The sequence below is a fragment of the Onychomys torridus genome, chromosome 20 (genome assembly GCF_903995425.1).
Source record: "Onychomys torridus chromosome 20, mOncTor1.1, whole genome shotgun sequence".
Classification (NCBI taxonomy): domain Eukaryota; kingdom Metazoa; phylum Chordata; class Mammalia; order Rodentia; family Cricetidae; genus Onychomys; species Onychomys torridus.
This window is the reverse complement of record NC_050462.1, coordinates 33,492,454-33,513,950: the sequence shown is the minus strand read 5'-3', so window position 1 is coordinate 33,513,950 and position 21,497 is coordinate 33,492,454. Positions and strand designations below refer to the sequence as shown.

Sequence of the window (21,497 nt, the reverse complement as noted above, 5' to 3'; positions counted from 1 at the left end):
CACAGAGAGCTCTGTGCATCTCATAGAGAGCTAGCTGTGCGTGTGCCTCCTGACTTACCCTCATAATCAAAATTACACTTGAAACATGGCTCTTTACAGATGTTTTGATTCAAATTGAGGTAATATGGAAAATATGTTGAAGAACACACTAGCCTGTTTGGGATGCAGATTTAAAAACACTTTCCATTAACATTCTCCATAAGAAAACTTTGTTTGGTATATATATATATATATATTCCCCGCATGAACTGTACAATTAATGAAAAACAAAAGGATGGTTTCCCTTCCCTCTTCTCTCACCTTTCTTCTCTAGGATTCACTACTTCTATAACAGTGGCTAGTCATACTTTGAAGGGTTGCCTGCAAAATGGAAACAGAATGTCTTAGAATTTGGCCACGGTTGCCTTAATGCATGATGTGTTAGGAATCTTCAGGCCATCACAATCATCATCAAAATCCTGCTCTTTGTGGACATCTCATTATCAATTCTTCCATTGTTTTAAAGGCTAAGAAGCACAATCATTTTTATAATTCATCCTTCTTTGTGATAGCTGTGATATTATAGGGCTGTGGTTCTCAACCTGTGGGTTGTGACCTCGTTGGAGGGCAGAATGACCCTTTCACAGGGGGTCATCTGAGGCCACCAAAAAACATAGATATTTACAATAAGCTTCATAACAGTAGCAAAATTACTATAATGAAATTGCAATGAAAATAATTTTATGTGGCACAGTGATATCTGTTGGGAATAGCAGGAGTCATAAAGCCAGCACAGCTGCTTGACAAAGATCCAGCAGAGCTGAGCCGCATGATGGCTGCCATATCACCTTTGGTTTTCATCCCCACTTGTTACATACTTGGGGCACTTTTAATATTTGTACAATTTGTAGATATTGGATTGATGGAAATTCCTTATGAATCATTTGTGCCTTCTCCCAGGAATGGTGCTTCTAAGCCTATCCAGAAAAGTTCTGAACATACTATTCCTCATGCTTTTAGGGAGATATCATTATCTTACATGGCTCTTCCCATTGTACACTCAGACAATTACGAGGCTTACAGCTCTGCCCTACATAGAGGCATATTGATGAACAAAGTATGGAGTGGAAAGATGATAAAAGTATGAGGTGTTAGGACCTCCCTCTCTTAGAAGTTAGCTCATGTAGAGCCACTATAGTGTCATATGACCAAGGAACAAATAGAATGCCAGATTTAGACAAATAGACAAATTCTATAAAGATATAAATGTGAACATTGATTGTATTATCTCAGAATTTGAATACCAACTGCAGTAGCTTTAGCCTGAGGATTTTTCCTGGGCACTCTGACAACCAAGAGTTAATAATACACTGCTTGAGACATGGCAAAATGCCCAGAGTGGTTGAAGATTTTGTTTGGCTCTAGTGTCCTTGAAGTAACCAAAGCTACCAGCCTGAGAACAGGTTGTTATATGTCTCTAGAGTCTCAAAAATTGGGTTATGGGGTTAGTGAGTAAGAATTATAACTCTGTTTATTAATGATGTTGAAACATGAGAGAAAATGATTAGAAATGATAACTTCATTCTTTCATAGTTTATTAATGATGAGTAAAAGATGAGCAAAAGGAAGTGAAACACATGTCCAAAACCCAAAATGGTATGATCTGTATTTTGGAACATCACAAATGTATCCCTGCTTACTAAATTATGTCTAAATAAAGAAACACTCTGTCTGCTAGTCAGTCAGGCTGCACAACCCTTCTGACCACAATGGCCTGGCTCACTTCCTTCCCCAACTGACTCCTTGCGCTTTCTGCAGGACCCATCCACTTCTGGACATGGCTCCTGGCATTTATGCATGGGAGGTTCACCATAACACAAGGAACTATATTAAAGGATTGCAGCATTGGGAAAGTTGAGAACTATTATCATAGGGCCAGGTTCCCAGGTCTATATTTGAGTAATGGGAATATGTTTAAATGTTCGTTTAATGTTTAGTTTTCATCTGTGTTTCTAAAATATAACATTTTTGCATGTTTTCCATAGTTATAGACATACCTATTTAACTGGGAATAATTAAAACTACTGTAGTTCTTGATTCAGATATAAAATAAATTCTGAGTCTCTGCCATGTCCTAGACATCATTCTTAAAAGGCTCTAGAGATCAATAGTGCAGAGGATAACATAGTTCCGACCTTACCATACATGTTAACCACAAGTCACACAAATAATGTCTGATTTTCAACAGAAGGTGAAGAAGAAAGAACCAGGTGTGGTATTGGTGAGGGTGACTCCAATGCAGATCTTCAGCTGACCCCATAGTCACAGAAAAGATTTATGTTAGTGAGCTCCTGGAGAAAAAGTTAACTGTAAACAACGATGTGTTTAAAAAAAAAAAGTTTTCCTCATCAGTATCTTTCCTCAAGATTAGATTCTTGGGTATCTCTGCAAGTTTAGCTGATTGAGCAGAATCAGCTGACATGAAAACATCCTTTAAAAGTTTTGCAAGGTTTTTCTCCCCATTTAATCTGCTTGTTGGGGCTTTATTTGCTGAGTGAGCAGAAGTCTTAGGTAGCTGATTATGCACCTTCATCAAGGCTTTAGTGGACCATGTTCTTAGAACAGAGTGTGTTACCAAAGAAGGACTCTAGGGAAGCTCTGCAGGGGGAAGAGAAATGACGCACAGGCGGTAGTAGGATTGCCACTGTGAACTCCTTTAGTTGGGCTGGGAATCTTGGCCAGTATCTAATCACTATTAGAGCATTTATACACATATAGGTCTTCATGTAGTGGGAGTTCATAAAAACGGGGAAGAGATTTGTAAGTCGACTTTTCCATCACTGGGATCACAGTGAAGAAGCCATCCTTTCTTCTTCCATGATGGAGAATTTAATACATTTATTAATTATTATTTTATTAATTATTGCTATCGCTAACTACATTAAGTTTATATTTTCATTCTTTTTTATAGTCAGTCTTAAATTTATCCTGAATGTGTTAATTACTGGTTTTGTATTCTATTTTAAATGTAGAAATAATTGTGCACATATTTTCTTCTAAACTGGGGCTTTTTCTTGATGTTTCACTTTAAAAATTTATTGCTAACCATGGAGCAAGGCAAATACTTAATACTATTTCTTCAAGGTATTTTAAGTTTTACAGAAGTGTGCTTTTTGAAGGTGGCTATTTAGTTTAATTTTTTCCTCTACACTGTAATCGGCTTTTCTTCCATTTCTGCCAATACTAATTTTCTTTTTGTGCTAGTATTGTTTGCCTAATATTACACTGATGTCAGGTACAATGCTATGAAGTCTCATGTCATTTATCAAAATTTGCCTTTTGATTAATTATATAATAGTTTTATTTAAGCAGCCTGTTTATAAAAGAGTAAATGCAAAATGAATAAAGACCTATACAGACAATTGAACAAGCTATCCTGATTGACCCTATAATAGTAGTCATTAATATTTACCAAGTCAAACCTGAATAGCCAATGCAAATACATGTAATTAGTTTCCTAAGCATTCTTACTCAAGTAAGTAGATTATACACATAGGTGCAAATATATTGATTAGGATCATTGCAATGACTGTTGACCATAATCAAGATTTCTTATACACTTTATGCCAACAATACAAGCACTTCTATGATTACTGAGGATAGTCCTTTAGCAATGCCACTCTTTTTAACTTTTTCCCTTGTCAATAAAGCCTGTAATTACTTGAAGATATAAGATTCACTCTATGTCAAAAGAAATAAATGAAAATAATTCACATTAGCCTCTTAAGACAGTGTAGCATTTGTGTAATATCGTGATTATGGCCAAATTAGATATTGAAAATTAATTTTAAGCATATCTTAAGATACGTGAAATGTAAAAAAGAACTTTAGTGCCTTTTTGTCCCCCTAGTAATAGCATAAGAATTAAAGGCATGTACACATACAGCCATGTGTTAATTGAAAAATTACCTCTAAAGAAAGATGGCCTTCCAATTCCAAACCTAATTTGTAAATATAGTCTCATGAGAAATAAAGTCTTTGCTGAGATAAGAGAGTTAAAGATGACATAATCCTATAATCAGATAGAACCTTCATCTAATGATGAGCATTCTTTTTTTTAAGATTTATGTATTTATTTAATGTCTTTGCATGTACAACCTTATGCCAGAGAGGGAATCAGATCCCACTATAGGTGGCTGTGAGCCACCATGTGGTTGCTGAGAATTGAACTCAGGACCTCTGGAAAAGCAGCCAGTACTCTTAACCACTGAGCCATCTCTCTGGCCCCAAGCATTCTTATAAGACAGGGAGAAGAAGGCACAAGATGAAGGAGTTGAGTTGTATAAAAGCAGAGATAGAGAGTGCAGTAGCTCTATAGTGAAGAGATATGAGCTTTGGGGCATCACCAATGCAGGAGAGAAACATGGGGTAGATTTATCTTCAAAATTTCCAGAAAGACCCAACCATATTCTTTCAGACTTCTGCCATCAAGTTAATGTGAAAAGCTTCATGTAAGTTGTCATAGTTAAAACCCCAGAAAACTAATGTTTTCTGTTTTATGATAAACACTTGCTTTAAATTCAACAATGCTTTAGTAATATACAAAGGAGATATTGTGAATCAAGCTTTTAACTTCATTTTTATCCTTCTTAAAATTTTTGTGAGTATGCAGAACAAAATAGAAAGGCCGTTCCTCTGTGTCACTCACAAAAGTCATGCAAATATGTAGAATCACCAGCTATAATATCATGTATGGAAATTTCCATAAAAATCATTGCAATGTCCCCTCAGAGTCATTTTCAGAATTCTTTCACTTGTGTATAATTAGATATATTATAAAACTAAGTAGAAAATAGTGGTTAATGTTCCTTAATTTTCAAATATAAACAAGCACCTCTTTATTTTGACCTGAAATATAGAGCATAGCTATTCAATAAACTCACTGTTTACTTATTGTTTCAAAAGCATGAGCACTGTAACGAGGACCTGACAAGGGCATTTGTACATAGACAAATTTACATTTCCTTTACTCCTCCACAAAACAATGAACTTGTGTATTTCCTCAGCTATAGCATTCCAAAGCATAGTGTACTTTTTAACATAATATGCAGTATTTTTAGTCCATTCATGCTGGTTTTCTTTTCTCAAGAAGTCAGGTTGTTTATTTGTGGTAATTTTATATTATTTAATTTGAACTAGATTTTTGTGACTATTTTAAATGAGTACCCTTTATCAGCTGTCATGACATATCTTCCTTTGAATGCATGCACATAAGAGATTTAACAGAAATTTTACAAATGAAACGAGAATGGGAAGGATATATGTGTGTGTGTGTGTGTGTGTGTGTGTGTGTGTGTGTGTGTAATCTAGTCATATAATTTCAGATTTAGTAGGTAATTTCAGATTTGCTATATATAAGAATTATTTTCAAGTTTCAAAAAGTATACCATTTTCTTGTGTACTACATATATCAGTTAAAATTTAGAAAAGTATACATGTGTATACACACATGTGCACAGCACACACACACATACACACACACACAGGCACACACACAAGAATGTTAGCATTTTTTTTTCCAAAATAAGATCTATTTTGGAAAGAGGACACTTCAAGTGAGAAAAAGATATTAGTCATCCCCTTCTCAGGACAGCTTTGTTGTTGCCAAGGAATTGATTTATGATAGTCAGTTCTTCCCACGTTGGATTATCAGCTGCTTAACCTCATGGCTTTGGCATGCATTAATGGTACAAAAAGAAACTTCATTTGCACTGATCACTCCCATTTATAGAAGTTGTGCTTTGATGGCAATAATAAATCCCTGTAATTTTTCAGCCTTTGTATGACGACAAAAGATGATAGCTATTGCTCTATGCTGTTCCTAGGTAACAAATGCCATTTGGTGAGGGGGAGCTGAATATATTGCTAGGAATTTTTGAAATGCTCATACCCAGGTTGTGATTTGAGCAGTACTGCTTATGTACTTGCTATTGTAATGGGAGTGGGTTTATCATTCAACTGCTATCTTAACAGTTAGGCCAGAGTACTGATCCATAATTATTGCGATTCAGACAATATCATTAATATTTTTGATATATGTAGGCTTCGTGTCATAGGAAACAGGTTTATTGTGCCTTGATAGAGAGGAGTGAAGAATCCATACGCTTTCCTGGGACATGCAGATGAAATAGAACAGGGTGGTAATGCTCAGGAAATATTTTGACTCATTTTTAACTCCAAACTCCATAAACAGGGTGATTTATCAGCCCCTTCACAACTGTGACTCCAACTGTATACATCTTACGTTGTAAATTATCCTGTTATTATGCTGTGTTCTTACAGTTATTTATAATCGCAGCCTGATGATCCTTGATTGATGAGTCATCACAGAATTTTCAATTTTTCTACTTTTATCATGAAGCATTTGTAATGGAAGAAACTGATTCTTCCATTCTTCTTGTTATTACATGACACAAAGGTCCTAGGGGCGTTAAGATGTGCCATGCTAACTATCATTGCTCTCAGCTTTTCAGTGGGGTGAGTTTAAGGCTGGTGGAGGAGAAACAGAGAATCTGTAAATCCTCCAATTACTTGCTCTTTATTATGCTGCCTTTTCATTGGTTGTTGCCATTCTTGTCTTTTGTCACTGACAAGTACTTTTGGCCCCCTATAAGCAGTTGATACTACTATGTTGTCTTTCTACATTTCCTTTGATGGTGTGTGTGTGTGTGTGTGTGTGTGTGTGTGTGTGTGCTATTCTGCCTAGAATTGCTTCTGTCTCTCTGTCTCTCTCTCTCTCTCTCTCTCTCTCTCTCTCTCTCTCTCTCTCTCTCTGTGTGTGTGTGTGTGTGTGTTTGTGTGTGTGTGTGTGTGTGTGTGTGTGTGTGTGTGTGTGTGTGTGGTTTCCCTGCTAGTAGGGAAAAAAATCCCTACATTATATACAGAATATAAACATTTAAAATATTTTCATATGCTTTATTTGAACTTAAAGTGAATATCCTTCTCAAAGTACAGTTTCCCTTAACTTTTTAAATCCTTTCAAACGGAGTGTGGTTATATTAAAACACAGTTACTCTGCAAAGAGTTGAAAACCACCAGCCACAACTCTTTTTCTTTTGATCTGGAAAGAGCAGCCCAAACTGCTTTCAGACATGCAAAATTAAAATTTCAAGAAGTCTTGAACATCAGCTCAGGACACATTTCAGATCTTTTAAACATGTTTGTTCTCTTCACCACCAGGCTTTCTCACTGCTGTTCTTCCAGGTAAAAAGGCCGTTGCAGCCTGTTTGTGGACTGATTTGTCTTTGTTGTACGATTTTTGTATTCCTCTTGTTATTCTTAGGCTTTGCTGGGAATTATCATATCCTGGACATAGCAGAGAGAACTTTCTAGCATGGAGTCTTCCAACATATGATGTGAAGGTGCTTCACCAATGGTCTTGCTGCCTAATACCCTTACTCTGTCACTGACTACAATTCAGGCAGATTTTATCCCTCTACTGGGGCCATTATAGTGACACCGAAATCCAGAACTCCTCTTGGATTCCAGAGGTGTTATATAAATTTGCAAGGGCATCACAACTGATTAACATGTTCAGAAAGCTAGATCTCATTATAAAATGCATCTTATGTGACTGCCTTAAACTTGACATTATACAAATTATTAATTTTTGTTTTGATCATTTAAAAAATAATTATACCTGTTTTAAGAAAAATCCCATTAATCAGTTGTAAAGGATAGGTGTCTTGGTTGGCTACTATTTATCCTAAAAGTTGGGGCTAGTATTATAGCTAAGTAGGTGAAATGCTTGCAATCTAAACACAATGACTCGAGTTTGATCCTCAGCACTCAGATTTAAAAAAAAAAAAAAAAAAAAAAGCCAAGAATAATGGTTCATTTCTTGTCATCTAGTGCAAGGGGGGTGGATGCGCCAGATCCCAGACAGCCTAACCTAGTTGGTAAGTACAGGTCTCCAAAAAAGACCACCATCTCCCAAACAAATCATCAAAAAGCAAGCTGAATAGCGTCTGAGGAAGGACATGACATCTGAGGTTGTCCTATGACCTGCACATGTATACACACACACACACACACACACACACACACACACACACTGATGTTAGAAATAAAGAAGAGGAAGAGGGTCCTTCACATATCTTGTGAGATCCTTCATTGTTCTCAGCACTGTGTCACGTACACCGCAGAGAAAAAGTCCTTGCCAATACCGTAATATGCACTGGCACTGTCCGAAGTAATGGATGGAGATGATCTCACTTCTCCATTGTAACAGCCCAGTCAGGACCAGTTACCTCTATTTCCCAGATGAGTGAATTGACACTTAGGTGCAAAGTCACAAATCCCTTCTCAGCAGCTCTAAGTTTTATTCAAGGTGGTGTTTTTGGAAGCAGACAAGAGGCAGAAGAATTGTGGCAGAGAGAGGAGGCAGAGGACACTGCACAAGGGTGAACTGTGCAAAAACAGGTTGTTTTTCAGCTGGGTGCTTTAACTTTAGGAACTGGCAACCCTGAAAGGTAAAAGAGAATATATTTTTCCGGAGCTGAGGACCCAACCCAGGGCCTTGTGCTTGCTAGGCAAGCGCTCTGCCACTGAGCTAAACACCCAACTCCGAATAAACACCTTTTAAGGCACAAGATTTGGAGCCTTGGTCAGCCGGTTTCAACCAAAGCTGTTCATTCGTAGAGTACGTCAACAGTCTTTCAAATGAGTGGATTCAGTGTTCATTAATTAAAATTAATTAAATGTTGGGTCCCACTCCTTATTGACGGCGTGTGACGCTCCACAGAGAGGAAGTGCTGTTCTCAGGCTCCTTTGAGCGATATTTCTCATTTGTCTTTGAAAATAACTAAACCCACATTTCAATGTTAATATGATCACTAATGAAAAGATTCTTGTACTAACAGAGCAAGAAGTGACTTTAGAACCGCGGGCTTTAGCCCTGTCCAATTAGGATGAGAAACGAAGCCCAAAGCATTGACCTAGACTCACCCAGACTAGAAACAAACTGCCGGCCAAATTAGTTCTAGGGAACCCACTTGAAAATAGATGAATATTTTTTATTAATTATAAAACGTTACATTTTTTTAAAAGTCGTATGCCTTTTTTCTTCAATCAATGTAATTTTCCTTGGAAGATGGTTTAAGTTTCAGCATTTAAATAATTAGTATCATATCTGAATATTCAATAGGACCTTTATGGGATGTGTTTTATTCTAATAATAATAAACTTGTCTTTGCTAATATATTATGTTCCCCAAAATATTGTGCACCCTAATAAACTTATCTGGGGTCAGAGAACAGGACAACCACTAGATACAGAAGCTAGAAAATGGTGGCACTCATGCCTTGAATCCTAGTATTCCAGAGGCAGAAATCCCTCTGGATCTCTGTGAGTTCAAGGCCACATTGGAAACAGCCATGACATCCTGACACAGGCCTTTAATCCCAAGGAGTGAGCCTTTAATCCCAGGGAGTGATGGCAAAAACAGAAAGGTCTATAAGGCGTGAAGACCAGAATCTAGAAGCATTTGGCTGGTTAAGCTTTCAGGCTTTTTGCAGCCACAGTTCAGCTGAGACCCATTAGGATGAGGACTTAGAAACTTCCAGCCTGAGGAAATAGGATCAGCTGAGGAACTGGTGAGGCGAGGTAGCTGTGGCTTGTTCTGCTTCTCTGATCTTCCGCATTCACCCCAATACCTGGCCTCAGGTTTGATTTTATTAATAAGACCTGTTAAGATTCCTGCTACAAATATAATTAAACGTTTGGTTATTTCCCTCATAACAGCAAAATTATTTAATTACTAAACTTGAAATTATGGTTTAACAAAAAGATTAGCTACCTATAACACTTCGACCTTGAAGAAGAATGTTGTTGATATTCTCCTGTGAATCCCTTCAGTCTTTTCCCCGCTATGGATAATTGCATTGTATTATTTAATTAAAATAGTATATTAAATTTCTTCCTTGACAATATCATACACGTACATCATAATGCATTCTGATTATTCTTCTCCCACACTTTTTCTCCTTCCTACCCCTATAATCTCCCATCTTCCCTACGTCTCCTTCTCCCATGTTCAACATTCATGTCTCTTTGTTGTGCTTCAAGCCCACTGAGTTGAACCAGGGCAGTGTGCTTGAGAAAGAGTATGGACGTGCTCACTGGAGTTCTGTGAGCTTGCCTGCAAGTACATAGCTGAAAACAGTATTTCTACTCCCTCTATCCATAGTGCCAATAGTTTGCCAAAGAGACGAAAGGACCTATGAGGCTCTCTGACTAGGAGACCTTTGGCAGTTTTCTCATTTGTTTGTACATCTCAATTTCAATTAATCAAAGTATCTAATTACTATGATTTAATCTCATTATTGTTATAGACTGAATCTTTGTATATACTGAATTCTTAACTACCAAAATGATTGTGTTAGGAGGTGTGGCCTCTGGGAATTAATTAGAGACCTCACAGTCTAAGAGACCTCACAGTCTAATCTATTTAAAGACAAACTCAGAGAGCTCTTCAGGCCCCATTCTGCCAGAGCAAGATCAAAAGGTCAGTGTTGTGTGACCTTGAAGAAGGATCTCACCTAAACCTGATGGTTGTCACAAACTTAAGTCTTGAGAGTTGTAAGAAAGAAATCTCTTTGTAATAAGCAACCTAGTCTATAGTACTTTGTTATAGTAGGTTCAACAAACTAATACCATTATTTTTTAACTCAGTTAAAAAAAAAAAAACATGAAAGAAATGTCTTTATCTTTCTCTTACTTAATTTTTAACATCTACCTCCAAAGCATTTCATCTTCAAGCACTTGCCTTTGGCAGTATAAAGAAGTTAAATGTATCATTGAAATGTGAAAATAAATGGTTCCATAATGATATAGAGAACTTCCAGGCATTCAAAACTTTTATCACACAAATGAACTCTGTCATAATCCTATTTAAAATGAGAATAGAATGAAAACCAGAGTACAAGTTATACTAATTAGGCAATGATTTCTGCCCTGTTTCTGCTCTAAGAAAGATAAAAGCATTTCCATTTTGGCTAAGCCTTGCCCCATTCATTCATCTTCTATCAGGTAACTAGGTGAGACTTACTTACTGTCCATGCTTGTATACCTTTCCAGCTCCCCACCCTCAAAAAATCAAACACATCATTCTTCCCAGCAGATAAAATCCCATTAAAAGATTTACTTCTGAGGCAGCAGTTCAAAAGAAATGACTGTGGGGATATTCACATTTTCATAAACAATTTTCATGTTCACTAGAAAGGGGCCCCGATCCCTATAATCTTGATATCCAGTGTCTCCCAGGACTCATTTGTACCGTTCATAACTATGGGTTCTGCGGTCTCTTAGATAATGCTTTACAAACAAATGAGCCTTTTCATTTATTCCTAATGACTTTGGTTTAGACAAAGAGATCTTAAACTGTCCCCAAAGCAATCATTTTGCGAAAATGTTATTAGAACATCTTTACAAATTTAGAAACAAAAGGGGGTTTCATTAACAATGGAAGTCATTGGGAATTGAGGGCCCCTGGCATATCCAGTTCTTACCAATCTTATTTTCAGTAATGAGTAAGAATGATCTTGTGAACTATACGTTGATTTTATCTGGTGAATGGCTAAGGAAGTGAGAAACTGATGAAGTGAGGAGAGTTGCTAGAAAAATCAGCATTCATGGGCTAATCAGCTCTGCCTCTTTACTCTTGGAGGAGAAATATGAAATTATACCTCCTGGTGTCTGCTAATTGAGCCATTTCTTTCCTGAGACTTGGGGAGTTTGTTCCCAAGACTGAAGATTATTTTTTCAGGCTTTAGATGATCTATTCAAACATATGTGTGCTTCTCTTTCCCCCTCATCAAGTTTGATATGTGTACTATGTACAACGGGATAGACAGCCTGTGATGGTATTTAAAGCAGACCCAAAGCAAGTCCATATTATGCAGTATTTACCATGATTTACAGCTGCACTTTTCTAAGAGAACCTTTTGTCCTTCTATGTAGCTTTGATTTCAAAGTTCTATTTCTTCATCACATCTATCATGGTTTCTAAACTTTTATTGCTGGATTTTTGTTTCAAGGTTTCTTCTGATTGTTTTGCAATATGATAGATCCTTAGATTACTGCTAAATTGTGTCCTTTTCAGACGCTTAAAGGCTGTGTTCACTGGGTATCATGACAGTGCTGGTAATTGTAATGTTTATTGTTAGAAACTCAATCTTGCCACCAACGAGTATTTCTGAAAGATGACAAAGTAAACACTGCTTAAAAGATAAAATTCAAAAAGATATTAGAGATGACATCCATGTCCAGCTAAACTCTCAGAGAATTACATGTTGGTCTTACTGGCATAGAAATTTCTATTTGGTTAGGCTCAGGGATTCACAATGGTGGTCTCTTAAAAGATGCACTGATCTTGGTATGATCTTCTTCACCAGTCTTAAGAGTTCTGACAGATCTAAAAAAGGTTAACCACCAACAGAGTTCAGAGCCTGCTTTGGACTAGAAAGTACAGAGTTCCTCCCCTGTTGCTCAACACAGACCCAAGGTGGGTGGGGATTCTGACTGTTAGCTTCTTTCTGGAGGAAGCATTAACCTGTGCACACAATGCCCCGGTTTCTCTGAATCTGTCTCCAAAGAGAGCACCAGGCTTTCCAGACATGGACTTCTGATGCATCTAATGTGATCTAGACACCTAAGGGAGAATGGAGACAGTGGATTGGACTGTTAGACATCACCATTTCTCTCCTAGCTCAGCACAGGGTAAGCAGACAAAAGCCACAGCTGTCTGCTGCTTTTCTGTTAGAAGATGTGTGGTAGAGGCCTTCCAGAATTTCTAGCCAGGCTGGTTTGCGTCAGACTTCTGAAGCATCTTTAGGAACTTGTACAAAGAAGAGTAATGTACAGAAATCCACATAAATAATAAACCTAGAAAATGAAGAAATAAGCAGAGAAATCTAGAAACCCCTCTTAATGAAATGGACTTGATTGTTTACTTGCTAGTTGAAAATCACTGTCTTAAGTGTGCTCACTCAAGCTTAGGGAAAATGAAAATAAAGCTAAGCATTTCAATAAAGTTGAAAATACTTAAAAGTACCAACAGGGCACAGAAATGAACAGCTCAACTGAAATTCACTTGAAGGCTTCACCAGCAGATGGAAGCAATCATAAGCATCAGCAAATCAAAAGCAGATCCCTAGAGGGAGTTATCATAGAAGAGAAAACTTACAGGGATGGGAAGGAGTGAAGAAATATGAAGGGACTTTTAGGATACTGTCAAGCAGACCAACATGAACACTGCACACGTCTAGGAGGGAAAAGACAGAGGGAAAGGACCAGAAAGTTGCCAGAAAGATACAGAGCCTGATTCCTTAGTTTGTGGAAGAAAATTAGCGTACAGGACCAAGGAGTCCAAGAATGCAGAATACAAAGAATCCCAAGAAATTTATACAGAGATGTATCACAACGATTGGCATCCCTCGTCTCTAGGCTGAAAAGGTAGTACAGACACACATACACAGAGTGTATAAGTAACTGTATTTTTATAATGGAAAATATCCCTTCTCAGCCCAGAGTCCTTTCTGCTATAAAAAGTAGCTGAAGACACAGATGTCATGCAGACATTAGATAATGACAAAAACAATTCAAACACAGACGACAAAAAGAATAACTCAGAACATGGAATTACTCAACATGGTTTTTTTTTGGCCTCTGATGACTGTAGAATGTAAGATGTTGTCATGGCCAAACTATGTGTGCATTTGTGTGTGTGTCTTACACTGTTCAACTGGTATAACCAGGAGACACCTCTAAATGATAAATGAAACAACCTTTGCTAGTGGCTGTAGTATAATATTCATGAAATTTCTAGGGAATCTGGTTTACCATCTACTGTTTTTTTTTTTTTCTCTTTAGTTTCTATACTTTTAAACATGGAATGTTTTATATGGATGCTGGTCATGTAACGATGGGAATCCTAACTTACTGGGCTCCATTCTCATCTTTTCTTTGATATGTCAATAGCTTAATTTCTCTTGGAAAGTAACTGTTACTAACATATCTAATACTGATTGATGAGTTAGTGATTTCAGGAGAAATGCTAGAGTTTTATGGGTTTTACTTGCAAAGTTCCGTATCAGTTTCTTGGCCAAAGTCACACAGTATTGCAGTGTCAGCCTCTGCATCTCATAGTATTTGGAGAGAAGGCCCATCCCGATATGTAAGTGCTGATTTATTGAAGACATCTGACTAATCTTAAATAATACCTATTCAGAATGAGGACTTTCTCTAAAAAATAAAAATAAAAAAAGTAACAGTACTCTCCTTAGCGAATTTAAGTATGCATTGTGGCAAGCTGGTGATAAACAGAAAGGAAGAAATCTGTGTCACCCAACTTGACAGGAGAAGACACCTGCTAATAGTTTCTATTTGATATCCAGGCTTAGCTAGAAAACAAAGATAAGCTGTGAACTCCTCTACTGCTGTGGACTCTACCTCTTTTCTCCTCCTCCACTCTTCTCACCTTTATAAAACAGATGAACAGATGCTTGCCTACTAACACTGCCGAGGGAAAGGTTTTCTTTCTTGTAAGCAGCCCTTCTTAACCACTGGAAATGACTCCCATCCCCACACTTGTAGACACTCAGATTTTCTTCTGCATTTCCATACCACTTTATCCATACTTGTGTTTAACAATAAAAGTTATGAATCTTTAAAAAGCATTGTTTCTTCCTGTGACTCAAAGAAGACAATCTGTGTAGTCACATTCAAATTATTAATGGAAAATGTAACTAATAGACTAATGAATATTACAAAAAGAGATATATACTTTCCAACTTGTAAAATGTCTTCAAATATTCCTTATGACAAATAGTCTAAAGAGCAAGGGAATGTGGTATATCATGGAACACCACTGTGAGAAAGTTGACTTGCAAATTTATAATTCATGAATTGCCAAGCATAACTGAATTCATGCTAATTTTTCTCACTCTGATTTTTTATTTTGGAGTCAAAGTATTAGTTTACTATTGTTTTATAATAACCACATAAACATAGTGGAAAGGTCTTTATTAGTTATGTTTTATTGTTTATCATTAAAATTAGGACTATATTTGTAATGTTTGAGGAAATTAATTCTAGATAATATAAAAATGTAAAGATGGCCAGTTAGCTCAGTTGTTTAGAATGTGGAGCTAATAACACCAAGGTCATGGGTTCTGTCCCCTCTACTGGACACGTGAAAGTCCCTTAGTGCTAGATCAATGGCTCAGCAGTTCTTCTGTTGAAAGTACTTTCTGTTCTTTTAGAAGACTTGGCTTGGGTTCAATTCCAAAAAACCAGCTCAAGGGTCTCACAACCTGTAATTCCAGTTCCAGGGGACCTGGTGCCTTCTTCTGATCTCTCCAGGTTCTGGCACAAACCTGATTCAGTTACATACACTCAGACCCTCACACATACACATTACATTTTAAAAAATAGATTGTTTTTTCAAAAAGAATTTTAAATGAAGTGGTTGACTTTTATCCAAATAAATTCACCATCTACCACCTTTGTTGTCATTTTCTGAGTGTATACATTATGAAAGCAAATTTTCAGATAGCTATTCAATTAATACCATTGAAAATAGAAAGGACTTTATATTTTTGATGCTTTAACAGGGCTTTGTTGTTAGTTTGTTTAATGATAAATTTATGAGCATTAACAAATGAAATTCAAAACTTCCTTGGAATAAAAGACATTATTTTGTTTTCTAGTCACCAATATATTTGAATATCAGTACTATGTAGTATTACACTGCTTTAGGAAAAATGTAATTGGTAAATCATCTTTTAAGTAGCTGGTGGAAGGAAAGAAAAATTGGTCTTTATTTTCAAAACCACAAAGCTTTTGATTAATAGAAAACCACCATGGGTTGCTTCCTCAGAATACCACTCAATGTTAGAGACATCGTCTACTGCACAGGAGTGTCATTGCTGGATGAGGATGTCTGGGAGTTCATCTGGATGAAATTCCACTCCACTACTGCAGTTTCGGAGAAGAAGATATTACTGGAGGCCCTAACCTGCAGTGATGACAGGAATTTATTAAATAGGTGAGTCCATTAAATTTCCAAAGTTATTTTTGTAATGATTGTTACCATCTACAATTAAAGTTCTCCAGAGTTGATTTGATTTCCTTGAATATATGGTACTGTAAAATTCGGTCCTATGAAACACATCTTTTATAAAGAGAAGGAAACCTACATCGTAAGATGACTAAATCAATTTGACTTGAAAGACAGCATTGTTTATGACTAATTATTTTATAAAGTTTTATATGTATTTGAGAAAATATTTCACTCTAAAAGGAATGTTTAGTATGAAGAATTTGAGTTGGAGTTGTGTCAACACACATGATTTATGATTTTTCCTCCCCATAGATATTCTTAGAGTTTAATTAATATATTTTGTGAAAGTGCCACAAATTTTATCTTTATTTTCTAAACAGAAATTGTTCAGTAATTATTTATTGGGAAAGTTTTAACTCAAGTACTTTTGAAGAATATGAATAAATTGTGGTTGTTTTTAAAAAATTTAAGTGTTTAAGTTTCCCCACAATTTTATCCTTATAGGCTTCTAAACCTGTCTCTGAATTCTGAGGTGGTGTTGGATCAAGATGCAATTGATGTCATAATCCATGTAGCCAGAAATCCTCATGGCCGAGATCTTGCCTGGAAGTTTTTCAGAGACAAATGGAAAATTCTAAATACCAGGTAGAGATTATAATCTCTTCACGCCTGAATGAATAAATGAAAACCAGTATTTGAGGAATGGATACCCAAGGTTTTTGTTAGTTCTATGAACCAAATGTTAAAATTAGACTTTATAATATTCAGCAAAGATGGCTGTTGCCATCCCTTGAAATTCATGGTTATTTTAACACTTCTCTAACATTCTTCATTTAATAAAGATTGATAACCTTAATTAATGGGAAAGCATGGAGAGAATAAGAATTGTTTAGCAGGGCAACTTTGCTTGGATATTCATCAAACTGCATAAAGTTAAAATCCTTTCATAAAACTTGTATATTCTGTATCTATTATAGAAAAAACATAAATCACATATAAATGCTATTCCTACAAGGAAATTTACTCTTGCAGAATTGTTTTAAATTCTCTTTAAATGTAAATACCATAAAACACCTCAGTAAAATAGTGACACAGAGAAAACTCATTAATCACTTGGATCATTGTATTATTCCAGCTGCAGTAGAATTAATTCCCAGGATATCTTGTTTCGTGGTGAGAATTCTTCAGCTTCAATTTTAGAAAATATTTCATTATGCATTTAAATATATTATAATAAATGCTAATTTATGTCTCTGATAATCTCTATGGTATTTTAAAATTAAATCTATTATGGAGCAAGTAAATGCTGCATGTAATTCTTCATAAATTTTTCCCAGATAGTAAGCAGACCTAACATTTGGTCTCTTGAAAGCTGATGTAAAAACTATTGTGTGTTTTTTCACTTCTTTATCAGTTATCTTTGCATAACAAGTTCATCAGAATGTGTTGTTAGAGTTACATACATTTCTGTCTAGAGCTACTTTGTTTCTAGAAGCCGCTGGTATACTTATACAACATGTTGACATTTTTTTGAGCTTTCAGTTCATGTCTTGGAATGAAAGGAAGATCAGAGCTTGCATTGCCATTGTATTTATAGTGAGTCATGTAACAGCAGTAAGGTGAAACTAACACATATGAACATGTCAGTTTAAAGGATTTCAAACACATACACCAACCTTTTTGGCTTTACAAACCAGAGCTCAGTGGAGTCCATCCATATATCATTTGTTCCTTCTTACTCTGTTTCTCGGCGTACTCATGTTGTCCCTGAGAACCTATGACCACAATTCATAAAGTAGAAAGACTGAGATTTCAGTCTACAAATACAGTAGTGTTTATCTTCACAAGGCGGAGTGCTTTTATCAGTTGCTATTTTCCTCTCAATTCTTGAACATCAGGGCTCATGGGAAGGGCTGTCTATATTCTCACTTTACTGGATCCTTCTGGTTTTAGCTATCATGTAGTCTCATGGATTCTATTACTCCCAGAAACATTTCTCTTAACTCACACCTTTCATCTGATGTTAACTCCCATGAAGTTCCCTACAGGAATATACCTGAAAACTAAACCTATATTTCACACTAGTCTTTCTTTCCTTGTAAGTCAGATAAGTATTCACCATTTGCTCAAGCCATACAGCAAGAAGTCTGTATAGACATCCTCCTTTCTTTTGCCATATAAAATTAAGAATGATTCTGTGCCACACAGAACATAGGTGCTTCATGGTATGTGTTTTGTATACCTCTCAAAGACTTTTCTTCTGGGCTAGCCTCTCAGTTTATGCCCTCCTGATGCCAATAAATCGAAGCTGTCTTCACATACCATGTGGTTTGACACTTCTTTGCCTTTGCTTGGCATTTCTTTCTCAGAACAACATCATACTTGTCTACATGCATCTCCTAAAATGCAGAGCGGTAGACATTCTCTGAATTCTAGGCATTATTTCATCAATCTATATCTAGTTATACTAAATGAGAATTATCTCTCTCCATGTCTGAGCCCTCAACTATGGAAAATATGAGGTGGAGATTATGTTCTACTCTTCCTCACCTGGGAGTGTAAAGGAAAACTATTAGATCTCTCTTAGAAGGAAGTAGCTTTTCTTCTTGTATGGTCAGCCACTTTTCTGACCACACAGCCTTTACAATGGTCACTTGTACTATTATTGAAGTGATTGGTTGTTTACTTCTTTGAGACAGTGTCATCATGTAATCTCAGCCATCCTGAGCTCACTAAGTGGACCAGTCTATCCTCACACTTACATCATTCTGAATGTTGAGATTGTGGGTTTGTGTCACCGCACCAGGCAGTTTAGAATATCAAGTGCCCATCTATTTGCTTTGACTAAAATGTCTTTTCCTCATCATGGCAATCCTCCTATTTGATCCCCTCTTTTAAATGATAAAACTAAGTCCTTCAGCAGCTAAAGTACTGAAGAACCTGCTAGTTGGGGAAGCAAAAGAAAGCATCTAGTAATAATGATGAGGCCTTTGCCTCTAAAAGCTCAGTCTTATTGTTTGTTACTTTTGGTTCCAAAGTGCATAAAAGCTGTGATAGATGGCCTTAATGAAGTGGAGACAAATCAACAAAGTGAGAGGTTTCTATTCACAGATATACGTTGTCCAGGGATCATAAGTCAAGAAATGGTGTTCATAGTGTAAGAATTATATATTATAATACATAACTAGATATTTTAATAACTACTTATCTAGATAACTAGATAATTTAATAATAAGAGTAACTGATGCTGTTTTATGATGTTTTTGTGTGTGAATTGCCTTGGTTTTGGAAACATAATAAGAATTCCAAGGTCTATTACAACCACAGAATCTGTGTGACATACTGGTTATGACTGAACTGGTCTTGCTCTTCTTCATTTCTTGTAAGATCATCCTTATAATGATCTTGGTTGCTATATACTAGCACATTAAAAAATGCCTCTCTCTCAGGTGTTGGCTTGCAAATAGAACAACAATGCTTGAATCCAATTATAGAGACCTGGATTTTCACAGACCCATTGACACTCGGAGATCTTTGAGACATTGTGCAGCAGGCCAAATGGACCTGATAGAACCCCATTGCAATAAATGCCCCTTTGCCTACCTCCCTCCTGAGAAGAGTGGCAGTACTTCCCTGAGAGCTGGTGATCACTGATAGGCCTTGGCAAATGCAACCCTTGGGAAATGCTGCAAAAATTCTTCTAGCCAGATTTCTTAAATTATGACTTAGACATTAAGATTGTTTTCTTTTATTTTTATAGGTATGGAGAAGCATTATTTATGAATTCCAAACTTATTAGTGGAGTTACAGAATTTCTTAATACAGAAGGCGAACTTAAAGAGGTAAAATATTGTTACAATCTTTTTAAATAGACACATGAAATTATAAATGTAGTTCCACTACTTCTTTGCATTAGCCTCTACAAGTTCCTTTTACCCCGAGTGCATGCTCCCTATACACACATGTATTCAGACATTCACATGCACACTTGCACATAAACACATGCATGCATGTGTATATATGGGTACACACACACACACACACACACACACACACACACACACACACACACTGCCTGCAAAGAAATATCTAACATATTAAGCATTGAATGACTATGAACAATGGTGAAGGCTATGGAAAGAATTCCATTGCTGGGGACGAGACATTCCAGACATCTTAGATCCAACCACTGCTTCTAAAATGATTCTATGAACTCAGTTCATAGGTCATTCATAACAACTATGCCAATGACTCCATGTCCAGAAAGAACTGTGCTTGATGCTGAGGTACACAGTAAAAAGTCTGAGTGCTTATGTTGACACAGTAGCCTGCTAACAGCTATCCAGTCTATAAATAGAATGCATTCATATTGTAGGAAGGAATGCCACCACTGGTAGCACACATTGAAAGCAATAGTTTGCCTAAGATAGATTGCTTGGCTCCATTACAAATTAATTTTATTAATGAAAATAAGCTTGAGTTTTTAATGAACTTGTGTCCAGGTTTTGGAATATCTGTCTTATCAATTTCTTATTTTATCTCTCAATGTGTAAGCCATTTAAGTGTCTCCTTCCCCTCCATTAACTCTTCTCAGTACTAGAGAGGGATATAAAATGGGGACTATCAATCACACAGGAAAACAATAACAAAATAAAGATTCTTTTATTTGATTATGATAATTGATGCTGCCTTTCTCCTCTTCTGCTTCCACAGTATACAGCTAATATTTAGCACAGAAATTCCTAGTTTCATTAGTTTTCACAGATGACAGGCTGGAAGCTGTGACCCACAGATGATCCCATTGAGCTGCATTCCTTTAGAAGCACTGGACCCGGCACCTCTGTCACATCTTCTAATATTGCCCAGTTTCCTGAGAGCATCTCCTTCTACTAACTTAGGATCTGTCACAATGAGTACTGTCCTGAGCTAAAGCTCGGATTCTAGTAATTTGAATGCCAGTCTTTCCCCCTGCTATGTGGTTTTCAACCCTGGAGGATTTAGTCTTGAAATCCCAGAGTATTTTTGTTACTCTTTTTTTTATTTTAATAAAAGTAGCTAAATGGAGAGAACTGTTATGTACCCGTAGGAAATAGAAGGCATGTACACATTATAATTGCTTTTCATTATTTTTCCCTTTAAACTGAATGGTTTTAATATCATGATTTAATATTCAATAATCAAGTAATAAAGAATTGAGTTGCCCACAACCCCTACAAACATTAAAGTGAGCTCAGAGGTCCCCCCTTTTTTCCTCTTTCACCCTGCCCATTCTTTTTTCTTCTCATCTCCTGGCTCCCTTTCATCTTTATCCCTGTTTTTGTGATCTACCATTCTTATATTCCCTGTTTTGATGATACAAAGGTCACAAAAATCCTGTTTTAAATTGAGACTTAGTTGA

At 36.5% G+C, this 21,497-nt stretch overlaps 1 protein-coding gene across 1 annotated transcript in view; it reads left to right on the top strand.

Moving 5' to 3' along the window:
• Trhde (thyrotropin releasing hormone degrading enzyme) overlaps window positions 1-21,497 on the top strand; it is a 395,355-nt gene that overhangs the window by 369,702 nt on the left and 4,156 nt on the right. Inside the window, 3 exon segments of the mRNA XM_036169607.1 lie at window positions 15,917-16,084; window positions 16,604-16,744; window positions 19,860-19,941. Coding sequence (XP_036025500.1) covers window positions 15,917-16,084; window positions 16,604-16,744; window positions 19,860-19,941 — 391 coding nt within the window.